The sequence below is a fragment of the Sorex fumeus genome, unplaced genomic scaffold (genome assembly GCF_029834395.1).
Source record: "Sorex fumeus unplaced genomic scaffold, SorFum_2.1 ptg000019l, whole genome shotgun sequence".
Taxonomy (NCBI): domain Eukaryota; kingdom Metazoa; phylum Chordata; class Mammalia; order Eulipotyphla; family Soricidae; genus Sorex; species Sorex fumeus.
In genome coordinates, this window is record NW_026606076.1 from 32,297,231 (window position 1) to 32,323,259 (window position 26,029).

Consider the following 26,029-nt stretch of genomic DNA (forward strand, 5'->3'; position numbering starts at 1 on the left):
TACAAGTGAGCTGGAAAGGTTTGCATGTTCAGAATAAATTATTATGCCAGTGGGATTTTCAGTGGACCAAGCATGTGGCTTGAATGGGGGCACCTGGCATCCTTTGCTGTCAGCAGATCTCCAGACTCTGGACATCAAAGGGAGGAAATCCACAGCCTTATGCCAAGAGTAATAGGCTCTTAGCCTCAGTGGGTGATAAACGCAGTAGTTTTAAGATTTAAAGACATTCTGTTTTTTTTTTTTAATACCAAAATAATACTGAGGTTTTTTTTATAGAATGTAAGCACAGGTGAACATTGTTGAAAAGAACTGGTTTTTTTGGCCCTAGTAGTAGTGTAGTGGGAAGTGCACTGCTTTGTCCAGGGATGGAACCAGGTTCTATACCCAGCACCCAATATGGTCCCCACAGCCCCGCTAGGAGTGATCTATAAGCACTATCTTGTGTGACACTGCACCAACAAATAAATACAAAAAACTCCCAAAACCTCATTGATTAACATTAACTGACATTAACTCAATTAGGTTCGATGTCTTCAATGGCCCCTGTGTTCTCAGTTTTGTGGGGATTCAGCCTTGCTTTCATACATGCATTCCGAGCTCCATACTGAGTTACAACCGAACCCAGACTCTGGTTTATTTTTATTTGTTTGAAACTGGTGCTTCCATTTTCTGTATAGGAATTATTTTCATTTAATGTGTTCTTCATCGAGTTGAGAAAGAAATGGACACAAGTTAATGACCAACACTTCTGTCAATTTTGCATGTCCTTCTTCCAAAAACATTTTGTCATTACAGGAAAAGCCATCCAGGTTTCGATAATTATATTTGCCTGGTGGAAATGTTAGACACCAAACCTGCAGGCCTCGACATTTTTTTGACATGGAGACTCTCAAGAAATCAAGAAATAATTGGAATCCTCCTCTGTTGTTCTCCACGGAAGCAGCCAGCCTCGATGGAATGTCTCTGATCCTATGCACTATAACAGTATCTAAACACTAAATCAGGGATGATTTAAGCACACCCTTTACAGTACATTTCTGCATCCAGTGTTCTGCATTCCACAGATGGGTGCATAAATTTGTTTGTGTTTCTTTTTCTGGCTAACTTCACGCAATGCGTATCTTCATTCCCACCCTGTTGCTGCATAAAATCAGTAATTCTAAAACCTAAAAACCACTTATTTGTATTTATTTATTTTTTTGCTTTTTGGGTCACACTCAGCGATGTTCAGTGGTTACTCTGGGCTCTCCACTTAGTAATTACTCCTAGCGATGCTTAAGGGACCATATGGGATATCCGAGATTGAACCCAGGTCGGCCGCGTACAAGACAAACACCCTACACCTGTAGTATGGCTCTGACCCCCCGAAATCTCTTTTTAATACAGGGGAAATACTGTGATTTTAAATCTGATATACAGCAAAGACAAGTGGCGATTGTTGAAAAGAACCTGATGGTGCAGCACTATTGATTTTGCGTTAGGAAGGGTACTTGCTTTGCACCAGGAAGGAAACCTGGACTCCTTCCCAGCACCCCACATGTCCCTCAGAGCCCCAGCAGCAGGAATCCCTGAGCAGTGCTCGGTGTGACCTTCTCCCCACCTAAGTAAACAGAACAAGAAACAAAAAACCTCATTGATCCTGGAGAGGAATCTGCTTCAGGTGGGATGTTTTCACAGTGTCCCTCTCGGGTGTGTGGGGATGCATCTTTGCCTTCGCACATGTATCCTGGGCTCCACACTGAGCTGGAACCAAACCCAGTCTCAGGTCCCTTTTATTTTCAGTCTAAACTGGTAAAGGTAAAGGTAAAGGCCCTCCCGTTGATCGTCGATTTGCTCTAGCGGGCCCAGTAACGTCTCCATTGGAGACTTTGTTGTTACTGTGTCTGGCATATCGAATACTCTCGGTAGCTTGCCGGGCTCTCCGAGAGGGTCGGAGGAATCGAACTCGGGTTGGCCATGTTGGCCTCTTATAAGGCGAACGCCCTACCCGCTGTGCTATCGCTCCAGGTACTTCATTTTTCTGCAGAGGGAGTTATTTCCACTTACTGTGTCTGTTCATTGAGTTCAAAAAATTTATATAGCTCTGTAACCCCGCATTGTTCAATTTTTGCTTGTCTGTCTTATTGAAACATTAGTCGTTGCTTGGAAAATCTGGTCTCATGTCATAATTTCAATCAAGGGGGTTAAATGTTAGAAATCAACCCGAAGATGTGAATTTTCTGGACGAGGAGACTCTCAGGCACAGCAAACTAATTGGAAGCTTTCTCTGCTGTTACTCAGGGAAGCAACCAGCCTGGGTGGGTTGTCTGATCATGCACACTGTGACAGAATCTCGAGCAACCAATTGTATCCTCAGCCGCGTGTGGATGCCAAGACAGGTGGAATGTCTTTTCTGGGTGACCAGAAGGAAGGGAGCGCCCTTGCTGCAAAGAAGCTTTCCCCTGGGAAAAGCTACTCAGAGACTGTTGTGCTCAGTCCATGGACACAAACCGTCCCAGGGGAGAAGCCCCTGGACGGTGGGAGAGGTCACAGTTTATAGAGTCCTTCACTCCAACAGTCTCCTAAGTCACCATGGTACAAACCCGTCCAAATGTAAGGAATGTGGGGGAGCCTTCCCAGGTCCTCGACACCTTGACATCTCCTTCGAAACCCACAGAGGTGGACAGAATCCCCAGGAATGTCAGCAGCAAGAACAAACTTTGCGTCCAGCACTACCCCGGTGTGATCATGTGAACATCCACACAGGACAGAAACCATATACGTGTCAAGAATGTGGGAAGGTCTTCCAACAATCCCGATACCTTATTATACATAGCAGAGTTAATACCGGAGAGAAAGCATATGCATGGAAGGACAGTGGGAAGCTCTTTGCTTCTTACTCAAGCCTTTTATTTTTTATTTTTATTTATTTTATTTTATTTTGCTTTCTGGGTCACACCTGGCAATGCACAGCGGTTACTCCTGACTCTGCACTCAGGAGTTACTCCTGGCGGTACTCAAGGGACCATATGGGAAGGTAGGACTCAAGCAAGGCAAACGCCCTACCCACTGTACTATCTCTCCAGCCCCTCAAGCCTTTTTTAAGCACAAGAAAATACATACTGGATAAAAGCTTGTTATATGTGAGGTTTGTGGGAAATGTCTTCGGTACCCGTCACTCCTCATTACACATAGGGAAATTAAGAGTGGAAGAAACCTCATAAATGTTGGTGTTTGGTAACACCATCACTCAATCCTCAGCCTTGACTCTGCATGTGAAAAATCATTCTGGAGAGAAGCCTTATATATGTCGGGGGTGTGTGAAGGCCTTTACTTGATCCGCAAAGCTTACAGTACATAGAAGAATTCACACTGGGGAGAAACTATATACATGTGCAGAATGCGGGGAGACCTTTGTTTACATCTCCACCCACTTACTACATCCTCCGATACTGCTCGTATCAAAAGGCTTACACAACAAAACTTTATGAATGTAAAGAATGTGGGAAGACCTTCTTCTTTCCCTCTGATCTTTGGAAACATGGTCAAATTCATATTGAATGACTAATAAACATTTACAGTGTCAGAACAGGACCTCTCAGTAGAACCTCTTTTGTTTTGCCAAGGGAGTGGGGAGTGCAGAAAGTGTACTTCGTGGCTGCCACAAAAGTGCCACAAGCACAATGTTTTGAACATCTCAAGTCTATGGAATCCCCAAAACTCTGGCAGGGAGTAAGAGATTGTTTGGGGTCCTTCCAAATGTGCAACAGGTTGGGTGTTTGCCTTGCACGTGGTCGACACGGGTTTGATAGCCAGCATCCCCTATGGTCACCTGAGCACCGCCACAAGTAATCCCTGAGTATCGAGCCAGCGGTAACCCCTGTGCAACATCCCGTGTGATGACAAAAAGCAAAAAATTGTATAGAGGGGGAAGATGTGTGAGGATGACCATGATGGGAAAAAGGGTCAGATAAAGGAGACAGAACTCTGAGAAATCTCTTGGCTTCCCCTGGCCAACCTGGGTTCCATCCCCCACACCATAGAAAGCCTTGCCCTCCCCACAGCTTTAGTTCTGCTTTGGCCACTCCCAAATAAATCCAGGGCCCTGGTGTGGCAGTGTTGGGGGCTGCAGAGTTGGGCAAGGATCAGGGGTCTCTCTGCAGAGAGCTTGGAGAGTCCTGGGGAGCTTCAGTAGGTTCTGGAAGGGGGAGAGGGCCAGGGTGAACATTCCTGAGAGAAAGGACCCTGGGCAGGGACGAATATATTCCATAGCGCCGTCTTGTGGTGATGGAGGGGATGAGGTGCGTCCCGGGTTTACAGGGAAGATTTCCAGAGCTGGGTTTTGCTTCAATGATTAACAATCAAGCCTCATGCAATAGAGCAGGAGGAAAGTGGGTAGAAAAGCTCTCCCCTTGCAGCAGTTAAACTGGGTCCAAACCCATGCACCCCCTTATAGTTCCGTGAACACCTACAGGGGTAATTAAGGAAAGAATATCCAGGAGTCACCCCAGAACATTGCCGGGTGTGGCCCCCAACCATAATCTATCAAACGAAAACCATAACCTCAGTTTCTTTGTCAGCGGATTCCTTCACCTCAGGCCCGGAGTAACAACGAGCTGAATCTTGCTTCGACCACACCAGCTACACATAGAACAGAGAAATGACTTTTATTGAAATGGAGGGTGATGAGGTATGGGGGTGACCAAGAGAGGAAACCTTTCAGATGGTGATCTTCGAGATAGAAGATGGGGGGAGGCAATGCCTTGTGCTCAACACAGGTCAATTCCCGGCATTATGTAGGGTTCTTGAGTGCCCGCAGTAGGACTGTTGTGGCCACCGACCCCTCTCCCCAATAAAGAACCCAGTGTCACTTGCCCAGATAGTCAGTATGGTGGGTGGGGAGGGAACGAAGATCATGTTTTTTTATGTGGCTTCAAACCCCACTAGGAATAGCAAATTCTGGATACCTAATTAAGAAACCAGAGACTCTTGTGGGGTCAGAGAGTGTGTGGGTGGGGCTGTGGAGGGCGGCAAGCATCTGTTTCGGGGGGAGGGGCACACAGTAATGCTCAGGGGTTGGTCCCGCCAATTGTTAGATAGTTCTGTTGGCGTGCAGGAGTCTATATGGGGTGCAAGAGCTCCAAACCGATGCAAGGCCCTACCCACTGTTATCCCACTATGGTCCCAGGCTGCGTGTTCGATTCTTAATGAGCCCCAGCATTGAAGCAAATCCGATGGCTGGAAATCTTAAGGGTGGGGATCTCGGGCAATGGGAGTTCCGCTTAACTGCCACGAGATGCCGCTGTGGGGCGGTTCCACAGCGTAAAACTTTCCACCCTTGTGTTAACTTCCTTGTTAGGTGTGGTGTAATTAAGGATTAAGCATGCAGCCTGGGGCATGCAGCAGTAGCAGAGCCCTTAGAGCACTTTTCTTGTGTTCTGCAGACTTGGATACCTTTGCCGGTATCCCATAAGAACCCCTAATTATGCGAAGAGTGATTCCTGAGTACAGAACCAGTTGTCACCCCTGAGCAACATCAGCTGTGACTCCCAAAATATAAAAAAGGAAAGAAATCAGAGCATCCTCAATCTGATGTTGGCAGATTCCTTCAGATGGAACCTTAGTGGGGTACCGAGATGAATCTTGCTTCAAAATTCCTCATTCTCACAGAATGGGAGGAGAACACCGTCAAAAATTTAGGGTGTCAGGTTGTGGGGTACACAATAACAGGAAACTTTATGAAGTAGTTCAGCCAGAGAATAAACAGAGGGGTGTTAGAACTTGACTTGCTCAGAGAGAGAACATAATATTTTTATTTAAAATTTTCTTTTCTTTTTGGGTCACACACGGTGATGCACAGGGGTTACTCCTGGCTCTGCACTCAGGAGTACTCCTTACGGTGCTCAGGGGACCATATAGGATGCAGGGAATTGAATGCGGGTCGGGCGCGTGCAAGGCAAACGCCCTGCCTGCTGTGCTATCTCTCCAGCCCTTTATTTAATTTTTTTAAACAATGGAAACTTGCCTTCATTGTGGCAAATGAGCTTCAATTCTAGGCATTTCTAATGTTCTCCAGAACCTCGTGGGCCCACATCAAACCCCCATAAAAATTTAACAATCCTAAGAAACTCACTTTCCTGTGCCCCACCCACTCCCTAACTGCTTGTTTTACCAGGATCAACCCTGCTGCAGTTTTCCTGATGGCCTTGTGTGTGAGAGCATTGACCACATTTGACTGGCCAGTAAAGCATCAGGGGACTTCTTATCCGAGCTCCCACACTGACCAGTTACTCTAGCAGCTGCCTCTCCACTCCCTTATTCAAATCCATCCTCCTCCCGCCACTGATTCACCTGGGTGGGGTTAATTCTTCTCTACACATCTGGTGTCTGGCCCTTTAAGGCTGCTTGTAACACCGGAAGTGACATCACAGCGGGGCCTTCCTGGTGCTTCTCTTCCTGGAAATGGGTCACAGAGTCCTTGTTCACGTGGGTGAAGGACCAAGTAGGTCCCCAGTGCGAAAGGGAACTCTGAAGGCCAATTTTGTCTTGCTGCAGGGGGTGGCCTCCCGTGAGTACTCTGAGCCTCCTCGTCTCCGCGCTGTGAGCCGCGGGACCACGCCAGCTCAAGGGGCCTATTGCGCCTGTTTTTCTTGTGTTCCCCGATATCCAGGCGGTTCCTGAGGTATGATGGAGTCCTGCGTGGGGCGGAGCTTTGGGAGGTTCATAGGGGGCTGTAGTGAGATGCGGGGGTCACAGGTGTGATTACGTGATCCTGGGGGGCTAGTGTGGCCACGGTCGCCTTCAGCTCTGCTTTGAGGCAGCCGCGGGTGGGCGCGGGGCTGAGCGCGGGGGCTGCGGGACTTGGGGTGCAGGAGCTGCCGAGGGCGGGGCCTTATCCTTCCCGAACCTTCCAGCTGACCCATGTTGGGTCCTTGCCCCAGTTTCGCTGCTGTAGTATCTCCAGATTCACTTTGAGGCGCTGAGCCGCAGCCCCCCTAAAGGCAAGAGACCCTGTTGCCATCCAGCTTTTTCATCGGCTGCCCTTGTAGGTCAGGCCCGGACGGCGGATCTGCAGGTGTCTGGGTTTGCCAATGATAATTTCCTTTTGGGGCTATTTTTGGTGTGTGGAATAGGGGGCTCTGCATTCCCGGAGATACCCTGAGGGCTTACTCTGGCTCTGACTTCAGATATTATTCCTGGCAGTGCTCTGGGGGCCTTGGAGATGCAGAGGATTGATTAGTGTCAGCAACACAAGCATCCTAACAGGTTTACTGTATGTTGGAATAGGAATATCTGCCTCCTGACATCACGTTGCAAAGTCCTACCCAGATCGCTGGTTATCGAGGTGAGTACAGGGGATAAAGGGTGTGTGTGTGTGCATGCCCTTGTGTGTGTTCATGTACTACTGGTAAAAGTGTATGTCTGTAGAAAGTTTGTTTATTTATTTATTTATTTTGCTTTTTGGGTCTCACCCAGCCGATGCTCAGGGGTTACTACTGGCTCTATACACAGGAATCACTCCTGGCAAAGCTTGAGGGACCGTGTGGGATGCTGGGAATTAAATCTGGGTTGGCCGCTTGCAAGGCAAACACCCTACCCACTGTGCTATTGCTACAGCCGCAGTAGAAAGTTTTTTAAAAAATTTATTTGCTTTTTTGGTTCACCTTACACGCAGCCAACATGGCCGACCCGAGTTCGATTCCTCCGCCCCTCTCGGAGAGCCCGGCAAGCTACCGAGAGTATTCGATATGCCAGACACAGTAACAACAAAGTCTCCAATGGAGACGTTACTGGGCCCACTCGAGCAAATTGACGATCAACGGGAGGGCCTTTACTTTTACCTTTACTTTTGGTTCACACCCGGTGATGCAACGGGTTACTCCTGGTTCTGTCTCAAGAATTGCTCCTGTGGTGATCAGGGGAAGCTATGAGATGCTGGGAATCGAACCCAGGTTGGCCACTTTGCAAAGCAAACTGCCCTACCCCACTGTTCGACCACTCCAGCTCCTGTTTTTTCTTTTTTTTTAAGAAGACAGGGGCTCCCCCATACAATCATAGCCCAAATGGTGGCTCTCTCACGGGGCCAGAAGGGGGCGCTGATGCATGGGATTTCCTGGCCTCAGAGTCCTTCCTGGCCGGGCCTGGGAGAACCTTCTGTGGGATCCGGGAGGAGTCCCCAGATCGAGGCAGGGCCGACTTTTCTCACTTGTAGCCAAGCCCAGAACTTGTGTCGCAAAAGGCAGCACAGATGCCAATGCATCTTGCTTCTCCTGGGGAGACAGAAGCATTAGGCAGTGTCCCCCAAGCGGTTCTGTGAATCAGTGCCCGAGGGTGTGGCTGGTCAGAACTTGGTAATTTTGCTCCTGTCCAGTGGTCACAATTCTGACTTCTCCTACAGGTCTCTGATCCTCAGAAAAAAACAGAGGCAGGAGAAGATGGTGAGGTGCCATCGGACACACCGACGCCAGGTAGGAGTGACAAAATGAGGTGATGCTGTGACAGGAGCGTCAGGCTTCCAGGGCTGTCTGTCTCTAACTTGCTTCAGGAAGATCCTGCCGCCTTGTTGGAGCGCCCAGCTCTCTTCTGTCTGAGGCCACGTGTATTAGTTTCATTGTATTTGCCTTTTGGATCACAAGAGCTCAAGGATTACTGGTGCTCAGGGATGACTCCTGACATGTCTCAGGGACCATATGGGGTGCTGGGCATCAAAGGCTGGTGTCTGGGTATTTTGTTTTGTTTTCAGAGCCACACGCAGTATATTCTGGGGATTATACTCTTGGCTCTGCACTCTGGCATTGTACCTGGCACTGCTTAGGGGACCCTATGGAATGGTGGGGATCACCAGCACTACCCACTATCCCCATCCCACTGTCTTGTTACACAGTCATGCTGTTTTGTTTCTTTTCATATTTTTTTTTGCGCCACAGGGGAGATGCTCAGGGCTTCCTCTTGGCTCTGTGCCTGATGTGCATCATGGGTCCCCGGGTGCGCTGGACCTGTTTGTGCCCTGGCAGCTACAGTAACTCGGGCCCCGGGATATGTGTTTCCACTATTTTGTCCTTCTAGCTCTGGAGAGCTTCTACTGCTCTATCACACAGTCCAGCATTCATTGGCTCCTCGGTTTGCGGTTCTGGGCATGTGCTGGTCCTATGGAGACAGAGCAAAAGATCTCTGGGGCCATCAGAGCTGTTGGGCTTAAGACACTTTGAGAGGCATTTGGGGTGGCCCTGAACCATGATCATAGTTCAACAGGCACATATGTACATGCACAGCTTTCAGTCGGTGGCTGGACATTGAGTGTCCCCTTCTCCCTAGAACATGGGCTGTGGGATGCAGGGAGTGTATGTTTAGTGTTTTGAGCTGAAAGCAGGGTCACTCATTTGTGTCCCACTGATTGTGTGCTCAGCACTGCACTCTCTGCAGTGCTCATAGTAGCAGTGGTGGAATTCCCTGGGGTCAGAAGCTAGACCACCACCTTCAGGAATCTTCTAGTAGAACATCCTCACTTTTTATAGACGCAGCTGTCTTAGAGAGAAGTTGGGACCCATCTGCCAGGAGTTCAGGTGGAGACTGGTTCTTCCCGAGGGGACAGACCCTGAGCCCCTCTAGGGCCTGGGGGACCTGGCTTCACAGCCCAGGGGACATGGTGGGGACAGACCCTGACTCCTGCCCCTCTTTGTATGTCGACTCAGGACACGGTGACCTTCTCCGACTTGGCTGTGAGCTTCACCCCAGAGGAGTGGACATGCCTGTATACCTCTCAGAGAAAGCTCTACAGGGACGTGATGCTGGAGACCTACGAGCACCTGTCGGCCATTGGTGAGAGCAGTGCGGGGCCGACCTTGTCTGGACAGACCGGTGTGGGCTCCCTGTGCTGGGCCGTGACTGTGTGTCCAACAGTAGCTGTGAATGTCCTGCTGAGGACAGCCATGCAGTAGCTGTTCCTCTAGTTCCTTCCCTGTTTTTTTTTGTTGTTGTTGGTGCTCACCTGGCAATGCTCAGGGCTTACTCTAAGCTCTGTCCACAGGAATCACTCTTTGTGGCTTTTAATGAATCTGGAGTGTTGGGGATTGACCCAGGTTAGCCCCGTGGATAGCAAGCTCCCCACATGTTGTACCATTGCTCAGGTCTCTCTAAAATGTTCCTGGTTCCTGCCAATGCTGAGTTCTCTGATTATTTCTTGTACTACACATAATTTCTATGTATTTTGGTTTTGCTTTTATTTGGGGCATAACTTGAATATTCTTGTCTCTGTGCTGAGGGATCACTCCTGGGTGTGCTCAGGGGCCATGGGGTGCTGAGGATTGAACATGCTTGTCAGCCACAAAGGTTGCTGTCTTAATCCTGGTACTATTTTACCTGCCCCACAACTTCAGTTAATTTATTTTTGTTTATTTTGGTTTAGTTTAGTTTTATTTTTTTTTCATTTTTATTAGTGAAACACCATGAGGTACTTTTGTATACTTATAAATTTTTGTACTTGGGTTTCAGTAATACAGTGATCAATTACACATCCCTCCACCAGTGCCCATTCTCCACCACCACTAATCCCAGTATCACTTCCACGCCCATCCCCCAGTCCACCCTGCCTCTATGGCAAGGCATTCGCTTTTATTTTGTTTTGCTTTGGTTTGAGGTTGTACTTACAAACACTTAGGGATTATTTCTGGCTGAGTATTCAGTTATTCATCCTGGTTGTGGTCCGGGGCATTGTGTTCTGCTGGGGACCAATACTGTACGTGTGTGCAGTGTCTGTGTCCTGCCTGCTGAAATATCGCACCCAACCCAGTTCATTTATTTCTTAGGGCCTCACCCCATAAGATGCTGCTCTATTTCAGTGCTCGTGGTCACTTGCAGTGGTTCTCTGTTCATCAGGACTCAGGGTTTGCCTCTGAACTATACAGTCAGGGATCAAGCAGATGACTTGAGAGACCCTACTGAATGTCAGGATCGAACTTTTTTTGACCTTGAGCAAGGCCAGTGCCTGACCTTCTGTGCTGTCTGTCTGCATCCTTTTATCTTTATTTTTATAACCAATTTGGGGCTTTGGTCGTCTTTGGCCATCTTTGGATTTGTTAAGCTTTGGGGTTTACTGCACTCAGGCATCAGTTCACGCAGGCTCAGTACATTGCATGTGATGCTGAGCCTTGAGTGACAGTACAGTGGGCACGGTGCTTGTCTTGACAGATCTGGACATGCGTTATAGCCTTACCATCTGATGAGATGCTCAAGCACCACGAAAGGTGATTTCTGAGTACACAGTCAGGGAGAAGCCTTGAGCATCCCCAGGTGAAGATCCCAAACTAGAGAAAAAAATACTAGGTGCTGTGCTGTGATCAAATCCCCGTTGGGGGGAGAAACCTGTTGGTCCTTTGCAATGCCAGGGCTATACTACTTGTGATGTTTTCTGGGGCCCCATATTCTCTTAAATTAAGACCTGAATCTTAGCTCTTGGATAACTCCAAATCTGGAGCATTTTAGAAGGACAGATTCTGTTCTTGCCATTCCCGTAATTGACTCCATTTTTATAGGGAGACATGGGGTTTACTTGTCATGTTTTCCTTGTCACGTATCCATGCTCCATCTCTGAGATGTTCAGGGCATTCTGGGGTGAAGCCTGCGGTGATCTCCTGGCTGGACGGAGAAACCCTGAGGCCGGGGAGGAGAGTCATGCGTGCAGGTGAGTGTCTGAGAACCCTCCCTGGCTCAGGCCCTCGGCAGTGTGTGGGTGCCCTGAGCACATGTGAAACGAGCTGCTGACCCTGATATCCTTGGGTTCTTGGATCTTGGCATCTGTGTTCTATTCACGCTGCTCTTCGCTCCCACAGATTGTCTGTCATGGAATAATCTTGCGCTTTAATTTCTTGGTTTTGACATTATTTTTCATCTTCTGCCAGAATTTCCATGAAATTCTCACTTCTTGGTCCCCCTGTCTTTTCCTTACCAGCCTTTTTGTACAGCCTATAATGTTGCTATACTTTCAAAAATTTTTCCTCTTTTGTTTAGTTAATAAGTGAGGCCATAATAAAACTATTTTGGCTCTGAGTGATACTAACGCAGGAAATGCGCTTGTCCTGCACACTGTCCACCTGGTTCAATAACCAGCATCCCGAATAGTTCCCTGAACATCACTGCGTATGTTCAACAAACAAGAAAAAAATGTCTTGTAGGATTGCCAAGCTTTTCACAGCAATCCTCCCCAGGGACCTTCCCTATTCTGTGGGATCTTTTGGACTGTGAGGACCATAGAGATGTCCTCAAGTTGTACTGCCTGGTTAAGCATGTTTCATTCAATAATTCTTATATTGTACATTGTGTTTCGTTTCAGAACTCAAAGCATGGCTTCAGGATTTGGGAACTCAGTCAGTGAGTATGAGTGAGCCGGTAAGATTTGCAAGTTTGTAATCAATATTATAGTACTAATGGAAAATGTCAGTGGACCAGCATGTTATTTTTAAAGTGCAGTTCGGGAATGGCCAGAAGGAAATTCAGGGTATGATGCTTGAGTTCGAGGACCCTTATCTTCACTGGGTGATGACATCTCTGCTCAAAATCCAAGGAAAATTGTAATATGTTTCATGTAAATGCCGTGCTTTTTCATTTGATTGAAAGTATCTACAAATGGTAATCGTGAAAGGACTTGGTCTTTTAAACTGGTCCATCCACATTTCTCCATGTGTTTTACAGAGACCTACCAGGAATAATCCCTGACACTGCATGGTGCACCCCCTCACCCAAATGAAAACAAACTACAGAACAGAAAAAGTCATTGATCCTGAAAAGAATCTGCCTGTGGTGAGATGTTTTCAATGTCCCCTGTGGTCAGTCTCAGCAGTTTGGGATGCAGCATTTCTTCACAAATGCTTTCCGGGCTCTGCTCCACAGTGAGATAGAACTGAACCCAGAGTTTAGTGTGTTTTATTTTTCTTTTGAATCCGGTGCATCAGTTTTCTGTGGAGGGAGTTATTCCTGCCTGTTCATTGAGTTGAAAAAATATTTAACAAATTAATGGCCTCTCATTCATCAATTTTCTATGTTTGTCTTACAGAAACATTAGGTTAGTCCATGGTAATGCCATCCACCTGACAGGAATTGCATTGGTGTGGTGCAAATGTTAGAAACCAATCTGCAGGTATCAATTTCATTTAACATGGAGACTCTTAAGGCATAGAACAATAATTGGAATCCTCTGCTGTTCTATAGTGAAGCAGCCAGCCCGAGTGGAATTTCTCTGACCCTTCACACTGTGAAAAAGTCTCGAGTGTGCATTTGTGCCCTCAGCCACATGGGAATGCTAAGGCAGGCAAGATAGCCTCTGAGGATGTTGAGAATGGAGAGAGCAACCTCACTCTGAAGAATCCCTCCCCGGGGAAAAGGTTCACACAGTCTGTTGTTCTCGGTCCACAGACACAAACCTCAACATTGGGGCAGTCCCTAGAATGTGGGAGAGGAGCACTGTTTATAGTGAGTCCTTCACACCGAAAGGCCCACAAGCAAAGTCACCATGGATTAATGCTGTCCAAGAGTAAGGAATGTGGGGGAGCTTCCCCGTGTTCCCAGGACCATGATGTTCCCTTTGAAACCCACAGTGGACAGAATACTCAGGAGTGTCGGCGGCAAGGGCATGGTTTGAATCCAGCGTCACCCCTTTGTGATGACATGAACATCCACACAGGAGGGAAACCACATACATGTAAGGACTGTGCGAAGGCCTTCACTGGACCTTCAGACCTCTTAAGACATTGTAGAATTCATACTGGAGAGAAAGCATATCTGTGTGAGCAATGTGGGAAGCTCTTTTCTTACTCTTCACACTTTTCTATACACAGGAAAATTCATAATGGAGAGAAATGTCATAAATATAAGGCACATGGAAAGGCCTTCACTCAATCCTCAATGCTTACTCATACTGAAGAGAGGCCTTATATATGTAAGGAATGCGCGAAGGCCTTTACTTATTCCTCAAACCTTACTCGCAATATAAAAATTCACAAAGGAGAAAACCCGTATGGATGTAAGGTATGTGGGAAAGCCTTTTGGTATCCCTCACAACTTACTTGTCATATGAGAAAACACACTGGAGAGAAACCTTATGGCTGTAAGGTATGTTTAAAGGCCTTTTTGCATCCACAAGCCTTACTAGGCATATGAGAAGTCACAATGGAGAGAGACCTTAGGTTTGTAAGCAATGTGGGAAGGCCTTTCTTTATTTCTCAAGCCTTACTCATCATATGAAAATTCACACTGCAGAGAAGGCTTATGGATGTAAGGTATGTGGGAAGGCCTTTGTTGAATCCTCAAGTCTTACTCGGCGTATGAAAAAGCATACTGGAGAGAGACCTTATGTTTGTAAGGAGTGTGGGAAGGCCTTTGTTTGTTCCTCAACCCTTACTGGTCATGTGAGAATTCACACTGGAGAGAAACCTTTTGTTTGTAAGGAATGTGGAAAGGCCTTCCATCAGGCCTCCGGCCTAAATGTATATAGGGCAGTTCACACTGGTATGAAATCTTATATATATCAAGAATGTGGGAAGGCCTTTCTGTTTATTTCTGGTCTTAGGAAACATCAGAAAATTCATATTACGTAAGTCAATGCCCTAATAACAATTTTTAATGTCAAAACAGCCCCCTTTTGGTAAAGTCTCTTTTCTTTGTACCATGGGATGCTGTGCTACAAAAGTGCAGCTAGGAAAGAAATAATCCTTTAGTGTGTACCAAACATTTTGTGATGTCAGTTTATAAGGGAAAGTCTATGCAAAGGTTCTGGCATTTAAACTTGATGTGTATGTTAACATGTACTTTTTGGATTTTCTGGTGAAAGCCAGAAGGAATGTGAATTAAAAGGCAAAAAATCCCCTGTGCTCAGGGCTGTCGATACTCACCACTATCTCATTCTTTATAGTGACTCTGGCTTGACTTTCTTTTTGCTTTTTGGTTTAAACCCAGCGATGCTCAGGGATCACTCCTGCCTCTACAATCGGTAATTACTCCTGGTTGTTTCTCAGTACCATATGGGATGGCAGGGATTGAAACTGGGCTGGCCCCACGCAAGGAAACAGCCCTCCCCCTGGACTATCGCTCCAGCCCCTGTGACTTGGCTTTGAGGCACTTGGTTTGGGGGATTATAGCAGAAAAACAGCCACATCTTCGTTCTTCAGGGTCTCCTGATTCATGTTCTTTGGAGCCACACCCAGCTGAGTCCTACTCCTCGCTCTCAGCTCAGTCAAGCCTACCTGGGGGACTCAGGATCATTATGGGTCACTGTGGTTGGAATCCAGGTGGGCTGTGTGTGACCAGCTCCTTCCCCCATGCCATCTCTGCCTCCCATGTGTTCATCAGATACTGGCTAGCATTGTGTAAGTATAAAGAATAAATGTTTCAGAAAGTGTTATCTTAGTTAAATGGCCCTGGCAAGGTTCTTTAATGAAGTGCTGTGAAAACAGTTTGTTTTTAAATGTTGAACTTTATTCCCGTCTTTTTGGGTCATATCTTGAAATACTCAGAGATTACTGTTTTTAGAAAGACATATGAAAGGATGAAAGAGGCCCCTTGCATCAAATGTCTGACAAATGCCGGGAATATGGGTCAGCTCCCCACATCCCAGCAGGCCGTTCCATTTATCTATGATTACTCACAAGGTTGGTCACATTCCTGGATCCCCCCACCAAGTTTAATAATATTACAGAAAAAAATTTAAGTGTTGTATTTAGAATTAGCAAAGACCCCTCAGTGTAGTAGATACCAGAATGATAAAAAGGATACAGATCTGCTTAAAGGCCAAAAAGGCTTTAAGGTGCCCAAAATGGCTTGCTGCCCATTAGCCTCCATTTTTAGGGTCGGAATATATGATGATGTTGGTGCATCCTGGCAGTGCTCAGGGCCTACTCCTGGCTTTGCAATTCAATGGTGCTCAGGGGACCATTTGGAATTATGAGGGTTGAACCCAAATTGACCACATGCAAGGCAAGCGCCCAAGCCACTGTACTAACCTCTTGCCCCATAGTCTAGATTTAAAATTGTGCTTCTGAAACGGTTTTTCTTGTAGGCAAGAGTCCACTGGTTTGGTGTTTAAAGTAGTCTGTTGACCAGACAGTGCACTCTGATGTTCTTACCAGCCTCTCCTCCTTTTCCAGTGTCTGTCCAGCTCTCTGGGCTGTTTCTAGGCCAGTTCCTCTCTGCATCTCCAGGGCTGGCTTTGCAGTAACTGCTTTCACCCCCATCTTAATTACTCCCCCAAGAAACTCAGCAACCTTCCTGTTTTACCTTGAATCATCTCAGCTGCTTTTTTCCTGATGGACTGTGTGTGAGAGCATTGAGTCATTGTTTGACTGAGCAGTACAGAATCAGGGGTCTTCTTATCCCCACCCTCCCACTCTGTGACCCACCACTCTCCACAGCCACCTCTGCACACCTTTATCCAGTCCATCCCCCTTGATCACAGATTCATCTGGGTGGGCAAAAAGGGTCTGTGCATCTGGAACAGGGCCCTTTAAGACTCAGGTTCTGGCAGCAGTGGAAGTGGCGTCCCAGGCCAGGAACCTTCACATAGTTTTTCTCTTCCCATTGTGGTTGCCTGATCAGGCAGCCATTGGTCTGATGGTAGAGGAGGAAATGGTGGTCCTTTGTGGAAGGGGGACTGTGAAGACCTATTTTTTGTCAGGACATGTGTGGCGGTCCGTGAGCGACCAGTGCCTCCTGTTCTTCGCACTGTGAGTGCCAGGACCACTCCAGCTTGGTGGGGCCCTTTTGTGCTTGTTTTTCCCTCATTTTTGATATCAGCCATTTCCTGAGGCATGAGTGATGCTTTAGGGGAACCCAGAGGTTTTAGGGGGTTCAGGGGTTGCGGTGTCTGTGGGTGATCATGGGAGTCCCCTTTGACCACCATCACCTCCAGCTCCATGAATGGTCAGCAGCAGGTTGGCGTGGGGCTGAGCGCAGGGGCTGAGCTCGGGGCCTGCGGGACCTGCAGGACCTGCAGAGGGCAGGGCTTGGATGTCCTGACCCTCCCAGGATGGGACTTTGCTCTGCACTGTTTCAGAGCACTTGGTCCTGGCATCACTCACTCGTGTAGAACCTTCAGATTCACTTCAGAGTGCAGGGTTCCAGCCCCCCCTGTTGTTGTCTGTCCTTTGACTGTTGTGAAATGGCAAGACCACATGATGGCTTGATTCCTGCCAGAGGCTGGGTTTTGCAAATGATACTTTTTCAGTATAATTGTTTTGATTTGGCTTGTGTACCACATCCACAGTTGTTCAGGGTCTACTTTTTTTTTTGCTTTTTCGGTCACACCTGGCAATGAAAAGAGATTACTTCTGTCTCTGCAGTCAGGAGTTCCTCCTGGCAGTGCTCACAGGACCCTATGGGTTGCTGGGAATCAAACCTAGGCAGGCCGCATGCAAAGCAAACGTCCTATCTGCTGTGTTACCTCTCCAGCCCCACTCAGGGTTCGGAAACTGCCTCCTGGGTTTTCCTTGTAGATGAGTGTTCACTGCTCGCGTGTTGGCAATCGTAGACCATTGAGTGGACAGTGTTCTCTGATGTTCTTACGAGCCTTTGCTCCTGTTCCAGCGTCTCTCCAGCTCTCTGGGCTGCTACTAGGTCAGTTTCTCTCTGCTCTTGTGCTGGCTTCGAGTGACTGCTTTCACCCTACTTTGATGGATGATTTCCTGGAGAAGCTCATTGTTCCTTGCCCACCTGCCTCCTATCTACCTCTTTTGTTTTGAATGAACCCCCTTTGCTTTTTTCCTTATGGACTGTGTGTGAGATAATTGGCTCATATTTGCCCAATAGGACTTCTTACCTGTCACTAGCCCTCCACTGTGTGACCGTCCAGTAGAGCAGCTGCCTCCATCCCTTTATATGAGCCCATCCCCCTTGCCCACAGATCCACCTGGGTGAGCATAATGGTTTTCTCCACATCTGGAGTCTGGCTCTTTAAGACTGCTTGTGGAAGCAGAAGTGACATCACAGGGGGTCCTTCCTGGTGATTCTATTCCTGGAAACTGGGTCAGTGTCATTGTTAACATGGGTAAAGGACAGAGTAGGGCCCACGAGAGAAAGTGGGACTCTGAAGTGCCAACCTTGTGGCAGAATGGGGACAATTTCCCGTGACTGCCTGGCAGTTCCCCATGTCCACACTGAGCTGCGGGTCCTCGCCAGCTTGGGGGCACTTTTGCACTTGTTTTTCACTTGTTCCCTGATACCAAGTGGTTCCTGAGTTGCGGTGGATGTTTGACGGGGTCAAGGGAGGAGGATGTGAGTGAGTAATCCTGGGGAGCTGCTGCGGCCACAATAGCCTCCAGCTCTGCGATTGAGCAGAGGCGGGTGGCTACGGGGCTGAGCAAGGGGACTGTGGGCCTTGGGGTGAGGGACCTGCCGAGGGCAGGGGCTTGGCCGTTCTGACCTCCAGCTGGCCTACTTTGGGACCTTGGCCCCAGAATCGCTGCTGCAAAATCTCCAGATTCACTTTTGGCAGAGTTGCAGCTCCTGCAATGCCAAGAGACCCTGTTACCGTCTGACTTTTTCAATGGCTTCCCTGGTATGATAGGGCCATCTGGAGCAGTGGATCTGCAGGTTACAGGGGTTTTAGTTTCCTTTAGGGTCTATTTTTGGTGTGGGGAATGGGGGGCTCTGCATGCCCGACGATACCCTGAGGGCTTCCTCTAGCTCCTGGCTGAAGTATTCTTCCTGGAGTGCTCTGGGGGCCATAGGGATGCGTAGGGATGCAGAGGATTGAGTGGTGTCAACAAGGCAAGCATCTGCTAGTTTTACTGTCTACCAGAACAGGAATTTCTGCTTCTTCACATCAAGTTGCAAAGCCCTGTCTAGACCCCAGTTTATTGAGATGAGTACTGGGGGTAAAGGGTGTGTGTGATTGTGTATGTGTGTGCCTGTAGAAATTGGGTTATTTTAAGAGGAGGAGGACTGTCCCCATAATAGAGCCACATTCTGGGCTATGGTTGTGGGAGGCAGCCCTGCTGCCAGCCTGCAAGGTGCGCTGATGCATGTGATCTGGCCTCTGAGTCAGCCTCTGCTGTGCCTGTGAGAGCCTTCTTTGGGACCCAGGGAGGAGTCCTCAGGCCAAGACAGGGCTGAGTTTTCTCCTTTGTAACCAACCCAGAGCTTGTGTCGTGAAAGGCAACACAGATGCCAACCCATTTTGATTCTCCTGGGGAGACAGCAGCATTAGGCAGTATCCCCCAGGCGGGTCTGTGAGCCAGTGCCCTGATCAGGCCTGGGGGTTGTGCTCCTCTCCAGTGCTCACTGCTCTGACTCCTCCTTCAGGTCTCTGATCCTTGGGAAAATCAGAGGCAGGAGAAGATGTTGACATGCCATCGGACATCCCATCCCTAGGTAGGTAGAGAGTGACAAGAGAAGGTGATGCAGTGACAGGAACACTCAGTCTTCTTGGGCCAAATGTCTCTGAGTTGTTTCAGGAATGATCCTGTATTGTGCCTCCTTTTTGGATGGCCCAATACTTTCTTTATTAGGCTATGTTTATTTCAGTTCTGTTGTATTTGGCTTTTCAACCACACCCAGGTAAAGAGTACTCATACCTTAGTGCTCAAGGATGACTCCTGACATGTCTCAGGAACCATATGGGATGCTGGGGGTCGAGCGCTTGCATCTGGGTATTTTGTTTTATTTGGAGGGGTACACCCAGTGATTCTGGGGATTATTCTTGGCCCTGCACTCTGGCGTTGCACCTGGCAGTGCTAGGGGGACCATATGGGAAGATTGGGTTCACAGCCCGACCCTCTGTTCTGTTACTCCATCCTGCTGCTTTATTTTCTTTCCTGTTTATTTTTGTTGCACAGTGGAGGTGCCCAGGCCTTCCTTGCTCTGTGCTCTGTATTCGCACTTCATGCACATCATGGGTCCCCTAGGGTGTGCTGGCCCTGTTTTCTCGCTAGCAGCTATGGTGACTCAGATCCCAGGACATGTGTTTCCCCTATTTTGTCCTTTCTGCTCTGGAGAGCCGTGCCTGCTCAGTCACACAGTCCTGCATTCATTCACTTTTCTGTTTGCAGTTCTGGGCATGCGCCGTCTTTTGGAGTCACACCTAGAAATACTCATGGATTACTCCTGGTAGTGCTCTGGGACCCTGTTAACGGTAATTCAAGAGAAATGTCGTCCCTGCTGTCCTGTCTCTTTGGCCCCTACTCGAAACAGTTTAAATGAACTTTACTGTGCGTAGAAAGACGGTTGAAAGGATGGAAGGAGCCCCTTGATTCAAATGTTTGACAAATGTTGGGAATATGGGTCAGTTCCTCACATCCCAGCAATCCCCAGGCTCCCCATATCCCAGCCGGCCCTTCCATTTTCCTGTGATTACTCACAAGGTTGGTCAGGTTCCTGGATCCCACCCGTCAGTTCAATAATATCAGAGAAATAAAATAAGCATTCTATTTGGAATTAGGAAAGTTACATCAATCATGTAGTCACCCCAATGATAAAAAGGTTTCAGATCTATGTAAAGGCCATAAAAGGCTCCAATGTGACCGGAATGCTCTAGGTTTTTATGTGTACATACCTGTACACAGATATGAATTTGATATATATTTAATTTCTAAGATATACATTATGTGTTATACAAATACTCTCTCTCTCTATATATATATATATATATGTATATGTCAAGAAACAAACTGTCCTCCCGTTTTTCATGTATTTTGCTCTAGCAGGCCCAGTAAAGTCACATTTTGAGACTTCTTGTTACTGTGTTTAACATATCGAATACTCCACAGGTAGCTTGCTAGGCTTTGCTGTGCAGGCGAGATACTCTTAGTAGCGTGCCTAGCTCTATGAGAGGGGCGGAGAAATCGAACTCGGGTACACTATGTTGGCCGCTTGCAAGGAAAACACTCTACCAACTGTGCTATCGCTATGTTTGCTGGTGGTACACACCTGGCAGTGCGCCTAGCTTAGTCCTTGATTTTCACTTTGACAGTGCTCAGGGGACCATTTGGAATTATGAGAATTGAACCCAGATAGACCACATACAAGGCAAGCACCCACCCTACTGTACTACCTCTCTTGTTCATACTCTGGATTTGAAGGTGTTTCTGAAACTGCCTCCTGTGTTTTTTCTTGTAGGCAAGATTCCACTGGTCAGGCATTTTCAAGAGGTAGCATGTTGGCTGGACAGTGCTCTCTTATGGTCTTAATAGGCTTTTCCCCTTTACAGTGTCTGTCCAGTTGTCTGGGCTGGTGCTAGGCCAGTTCTTCTCTGCATCTCCAGGGTTGGGTTCAGAGTCACTGCTTTCACCCCATCTTAATTACTTTCTCACGAATCTCAGTGTCAGGTGCCTTGTACCAACCTGCCTGTTTGACCTTGAATCAACCACATGTTTTTTTTTTTCCCTGATGAACTGTGAGAGCATTGTTTCAATGTTTGAGTAACTGGTACAGGATCAGGGCTCTTGTCCTTACCCCAGCGCCCCACTTGTGACCCACCACTCCAGCAGCTGCCTCTCCACTACTTTATCCAGTCCAGTCCCCTTAAAGCACCAATTTACCGGGATGGGGACAGAGGGTCTCTGCATCTAGACCATGGACCTTTAAGGATCCTGGCAGGTGTGGAAGTGTTTTCACAGAACTGGTACGTTCAGCATCCTTTCTTTTCTAGTTGTCGTTGCCTGGCTCAGACTGCCATTGGTCTCGTGGGTAAAGGAGGAATTGGCTGATCCTTTGACATGGACTGTGGAGGCTGATTTTGTGGCAGGATACTAGCGGCCTCCCAGTTGCCTGCACTGTGAGTGGCAGAGCTGGGCCACCTTGGGGGTGCTTTCTCCCTTGTTTTTCACTCGTTCCTGGCATCCAGGCGGTTCCTGAGGTATGGCAAAGGCTTTAGGGGGACCCAGAGGCTTTGGGCAGTGGAGCGGGGGCTGTGCCAGGGTGCAGGGTTCGCACGTGTAAGCAAATGATCGTGGGAGGGTCCCCTTAGCCAGGATCACCTCCCGCTCCGGAAAGGCTCAGAGGTGGGTGGGTGCTGGGCTGAGGGACCTGCACAGGGCGGGTCTTAGCCCTCTCAAACCTGCCAGCACTGGGCTGAGCTTGCCTCTTTCCAGAGACTTTGGCCCTGGCTTCACTAGTGTAGAACCTTCAGATTCACTTCAAAGGGCAGCCCCCCCCCCTTGCAGCAGGAAACCCAGTTCTCCTCTGTGCTTTGATTGGCTGTTGTGGTGTGAAACGGCCACCTAGTGGCTCATTCCCTGTGAATGGGTGAGGTTTTGGGAGTTGAAACTTTTTCTTTTCTTTTCTTTTCTCTTTCTTTCTTTCTTTCTTTCTTTCTTTCTTTCTTTCTTTCTTTGCTGTCCTCCCGTTGTTCATCGATTTGCTCAAGCGGGCCCAGTAATGACTTCATGGGAGACTTTGTTGTTACTGTGTTTGGCATATCGAATACAAAACAGCTTGCCAAGCTCTACCGTGCGGGAGAGATGCTCTCCATAGCTTGCCAGGCTCTTTGACAGGGGCAGAGGAATCGAACTCGGGTTCGCCATATTGGCTGCATGCAAGGCAAATGCTCGACCGCTGTGCTATCACTCCAGCCCACTTTACTTATTTATTTTTTTTCGTTTTGGATCACACTCAGCCATACACAGGGGTTACTCCTGTCTCTGCACTCAGGAATTACTCCTGGCGATGCTCAGGGGAGCAGATGGGATGCTGGGAATTAAATCTGGGTCGGCCACATGCAAGGTAAATGCTGTGCCAGCTCTGCTTTTCCTCCAGCCCCTTCATTATTTTTTTGGTTTGGCTTGTGTACCATATCTGGAGATGCTCAGGGTTTACTTTTGGCTCTGCACTTGGGAATTCCTGTTGATGGTACTCAGGGATCATAGGGGATGCCAGGGATTGATCTGGGTTGGCAACGTGCAAGGCAAATTCCCTTACCCACTTTACTGTCTCTCGTCCCAACTTTTATGTCTTATTTTCTAGGTCAAGAATTTCTGCTTCCTAAGTGCCAGTTGCAAAGCACTATGAGCATTGTCTCGTGTGACACTGTCCCAACATGTAAACATAAAAAAACCCAAAATCCTCATTGATCCTGACATTGATTCAATTAGGTTAGATGATTTCAATGGCCCCTGCATTCTCAGCTTTGTGGGGACTCAGTCTTGCCTTCGTACATGCATCCCGATCTCCATACTGAGCTACAACAGAACCCAGACTCGGGTGTATTTTTATTTTCTTGAAAGTTGTGCTTCCTTTTTCTGTATAGAAATAATTTCCACTTAATGTGTTCTTCATTGCGTTGAGAAAAAATTGGACACATGTTAATAGCAACACTTCTGTCAATTTTGCATTAACTTCTTGCAAAACTATTTGGTCATTCTAGGAAAAGCAATATATGTGTCAATAATTGTATTTCCATGGTGGAAATGTTAGACATCAAACCTGCAGGGTTTGACTTTTTTTTTTTTGACATGGAGACCCTCAAGAAATCAAGAAATAATTGTAAACCTCCTCTGCTGTTCTCCAGGGAAGCAACCATCCATAGCAGAATGTCCCTGATCCTGTGCACTGTGACAGTCTCGAGTGAGAGTGGTGCCTGCATCACTGTGGGGATTCTGAGACAGGCAGGAAGTCTTCAGATGGGAAAAATTGCAGGGCTGTTAGCAGTACGGACACAATTTGAGTCACCTGCCACACAAGTGTGATCATCTGAATATACACACAGTAGAGAAATTGTAAACATGTAAAAAATGTGGGAAGGCTTAGATCTATCCTCATACCTGATTATACATAGGAGAATTCATACAGGAGAGAAACGCTATTCATCCAAGGAATATGGGAAAACCTCAAGACTTAGTATGCATAGGAAAATTCATTTAGAGAAACCTTATTCATGTAAGGATAAGGAATGTTTGAAGACCTTTATTTCCTTCTCAGGGGTTTCTGTGCATAGAAAATTCATGCAGTAGAGAAACGTTACTCATGTAAGGACTGTGGGAAGACATTTACTTTGTACTCAGAACTTACTAAGCACAGGAAAACGCACACTGAAGAGAATCCATATATATATACTGTTGGAAGGCATTCACTTACCTCTCACTCCTTATTACATATAAGAACATTCATACTGGAAAGAAACATTATGTATGTAAGGCAAGCAGGAAGGCATACATGATATCCTCAAGCCTTAGGGATCACAGAAAAATTCATATGGCAGACAGCTTACATATGGAAGGACTGTGGGAAGGCCTTCATTCAAAATTGATGTCTTACTAAACAGAAAATTTCATACCAGAGAGAAACCCCATACATGTTAAAAAGGCCTTTGCTCTACATTCAAGCCTTAGTATGCATAGGAAAATTCATAGTGGAGAGAAGTCTTACATATATCAGGAAAGTGCAAAGGCCTTCACCCAACCCTCAACTCTTACGATCCATAGGAAAATACAAACTGGAGGGAAAGCTCATGTTTGTCAATGTAGAAAGGCCTTTGTGTGCCTCTCTAACCTTTGTAGTCTTTGTAAAATGCACATGGGATGAGTTGACCCCGAAGAACTGTCCCCAAGTTTAGAACAATCTGCCTAGGGAAGACGAGTTTTATTTAAACCAGGAAGGGTAGGAGGTGGCTACAAAAGTGCAGCCCAGAAGCTAAGAATCTGGCATGACAAGCTTCCCTTGACATCATCCTATAAGGGAAAGGTACTCGGTCATTATTACCAGGGCTATAGTTATGCCAGTGTCCCGGCATTTAAACTTCACTGTGTGTTAACTAGTAAATAACAGTCTTGGTGATGGAAGCCAGGAGGAAAGTGACTAAATAAGTACCAAGTATAAAAGGAAAAACCTCTTGGAGCAACAGAAGCTTTAAAAAATTAATAAGACAATCTTACCAACCCTAAAACCATATATAACAATGTTCACATGAATTTGTTTTCTCCACCTATTGCATAGCGGTAGGGCGTTTGCCTTACAAGCGGCCAACATGGCCGACCCGAGTTCGATTCCTCTGCCCCTCTCGGAGAGCCCGGCAAGCTACTGAGATTATCTCGCCCGCACGGCAGAGCCTGGCAAGCTCCCCGTGATGTATTGGATATGCCAGACACAGTAACAGCAAAGTCTCCAATGGAGACGTTACTGTGCCCGCTCAAGCAAATCGACGATCAATGGGAGGGCCTTTATATTTATCTTATCTCAAATTTTATTTTATTCTTTTTTTGGCCTTTTGGGTTACATCTGGCAATGCACAGAGGGTACTTCTGGCTATGCACTGAGGAATTATTCCTAGCAGTGCTTGAGGGACCATATGGGATACTGGGATTCGAAACTTCGTAGGCTGCACAGGATCCCCTGCGTGTCCCGAAAGGATCTCTCTGCACTTGGAGCCTGGTCCTTTAAGGCTGGAGGTGGAAACGGAAGTGATGTCACAGATGGCCTTCCTGGTACCTGTGTTGTTGCTGATAGAGATGGTTCAGTTAGTCCCACCATTGTTACCTGGGTGAAGGACGGCCTGGAACTGGCTGGAAGTGGTTCTTGAAGGCGGATTTTGGGGCAGGAGAGGGGTGACTCTCCGTCTCTGCACTGTGAGCAACGCGTTAGCTTGGGGACACTTTCACACTGGTTTCTCTCTTGTTCCCCAACATCCAGGTGTTTCTGAGGTGTGGCAGAGGCTTTAGGGGGACGCGGAGCTTTGGGGGACGCAGTGGGGGCTGTGCTGGGGCGCAGTGTTGTGGGTGTGAGCGCGTGGTCCTTGGGGGCTGCTGAGGCCATGATGGCCTCTTATCTCTGTGATGGGGCAGTGGCGGGTGGGGGGAGGGGCTGAGCTTGGGGCTGAGCCCGGGGGTGCTGGAACTGCACAGGGAGGGGGTCTTGGCTGTCCCGACCTTCCCGGCAGTCCCATATTGTAGCCTTTGGCCCTAATCTCGTAGCTGTAGAACCTCCAGATTTGAAGGGCAGAGCCACAGCCCCCCTCACCCCGCCCATGGCAAGAGTCCCCTTGCTGTCCATCATTTTCATTGCCGCCATGTTGGTCCGTGACATTCGGGGGCAGTGGACCTGCAGGTGGCTGGGGTTTGCCAGTGAACATGTTCTCTTG

The 26,029-nt window shown here is 47.6% G+C and overlaps 1 protein-coding gene across 1 annotated transcript in view; it reads left to right on the plus strand.

Annotated features, from left to right (window-relative positions):
- Positions 1–26,029, plus strand: part of LOC130022185 (zinc finger protein 571-like) — a 137,450-nt gene that overhangs the window by 8,377 nt on the left and 103,044 nt on the right. The window contains exon 4 of the mRNA XM_056112949.1: positions 7,267–7,324. Within this exon, the coding sequence (XP_055968924.1) occupies positions 7,267–7,324 (58 nt within the window). The remainder of the gene's footprint in view (positions 1–7,266; positions 7,325–26,029) is intronic.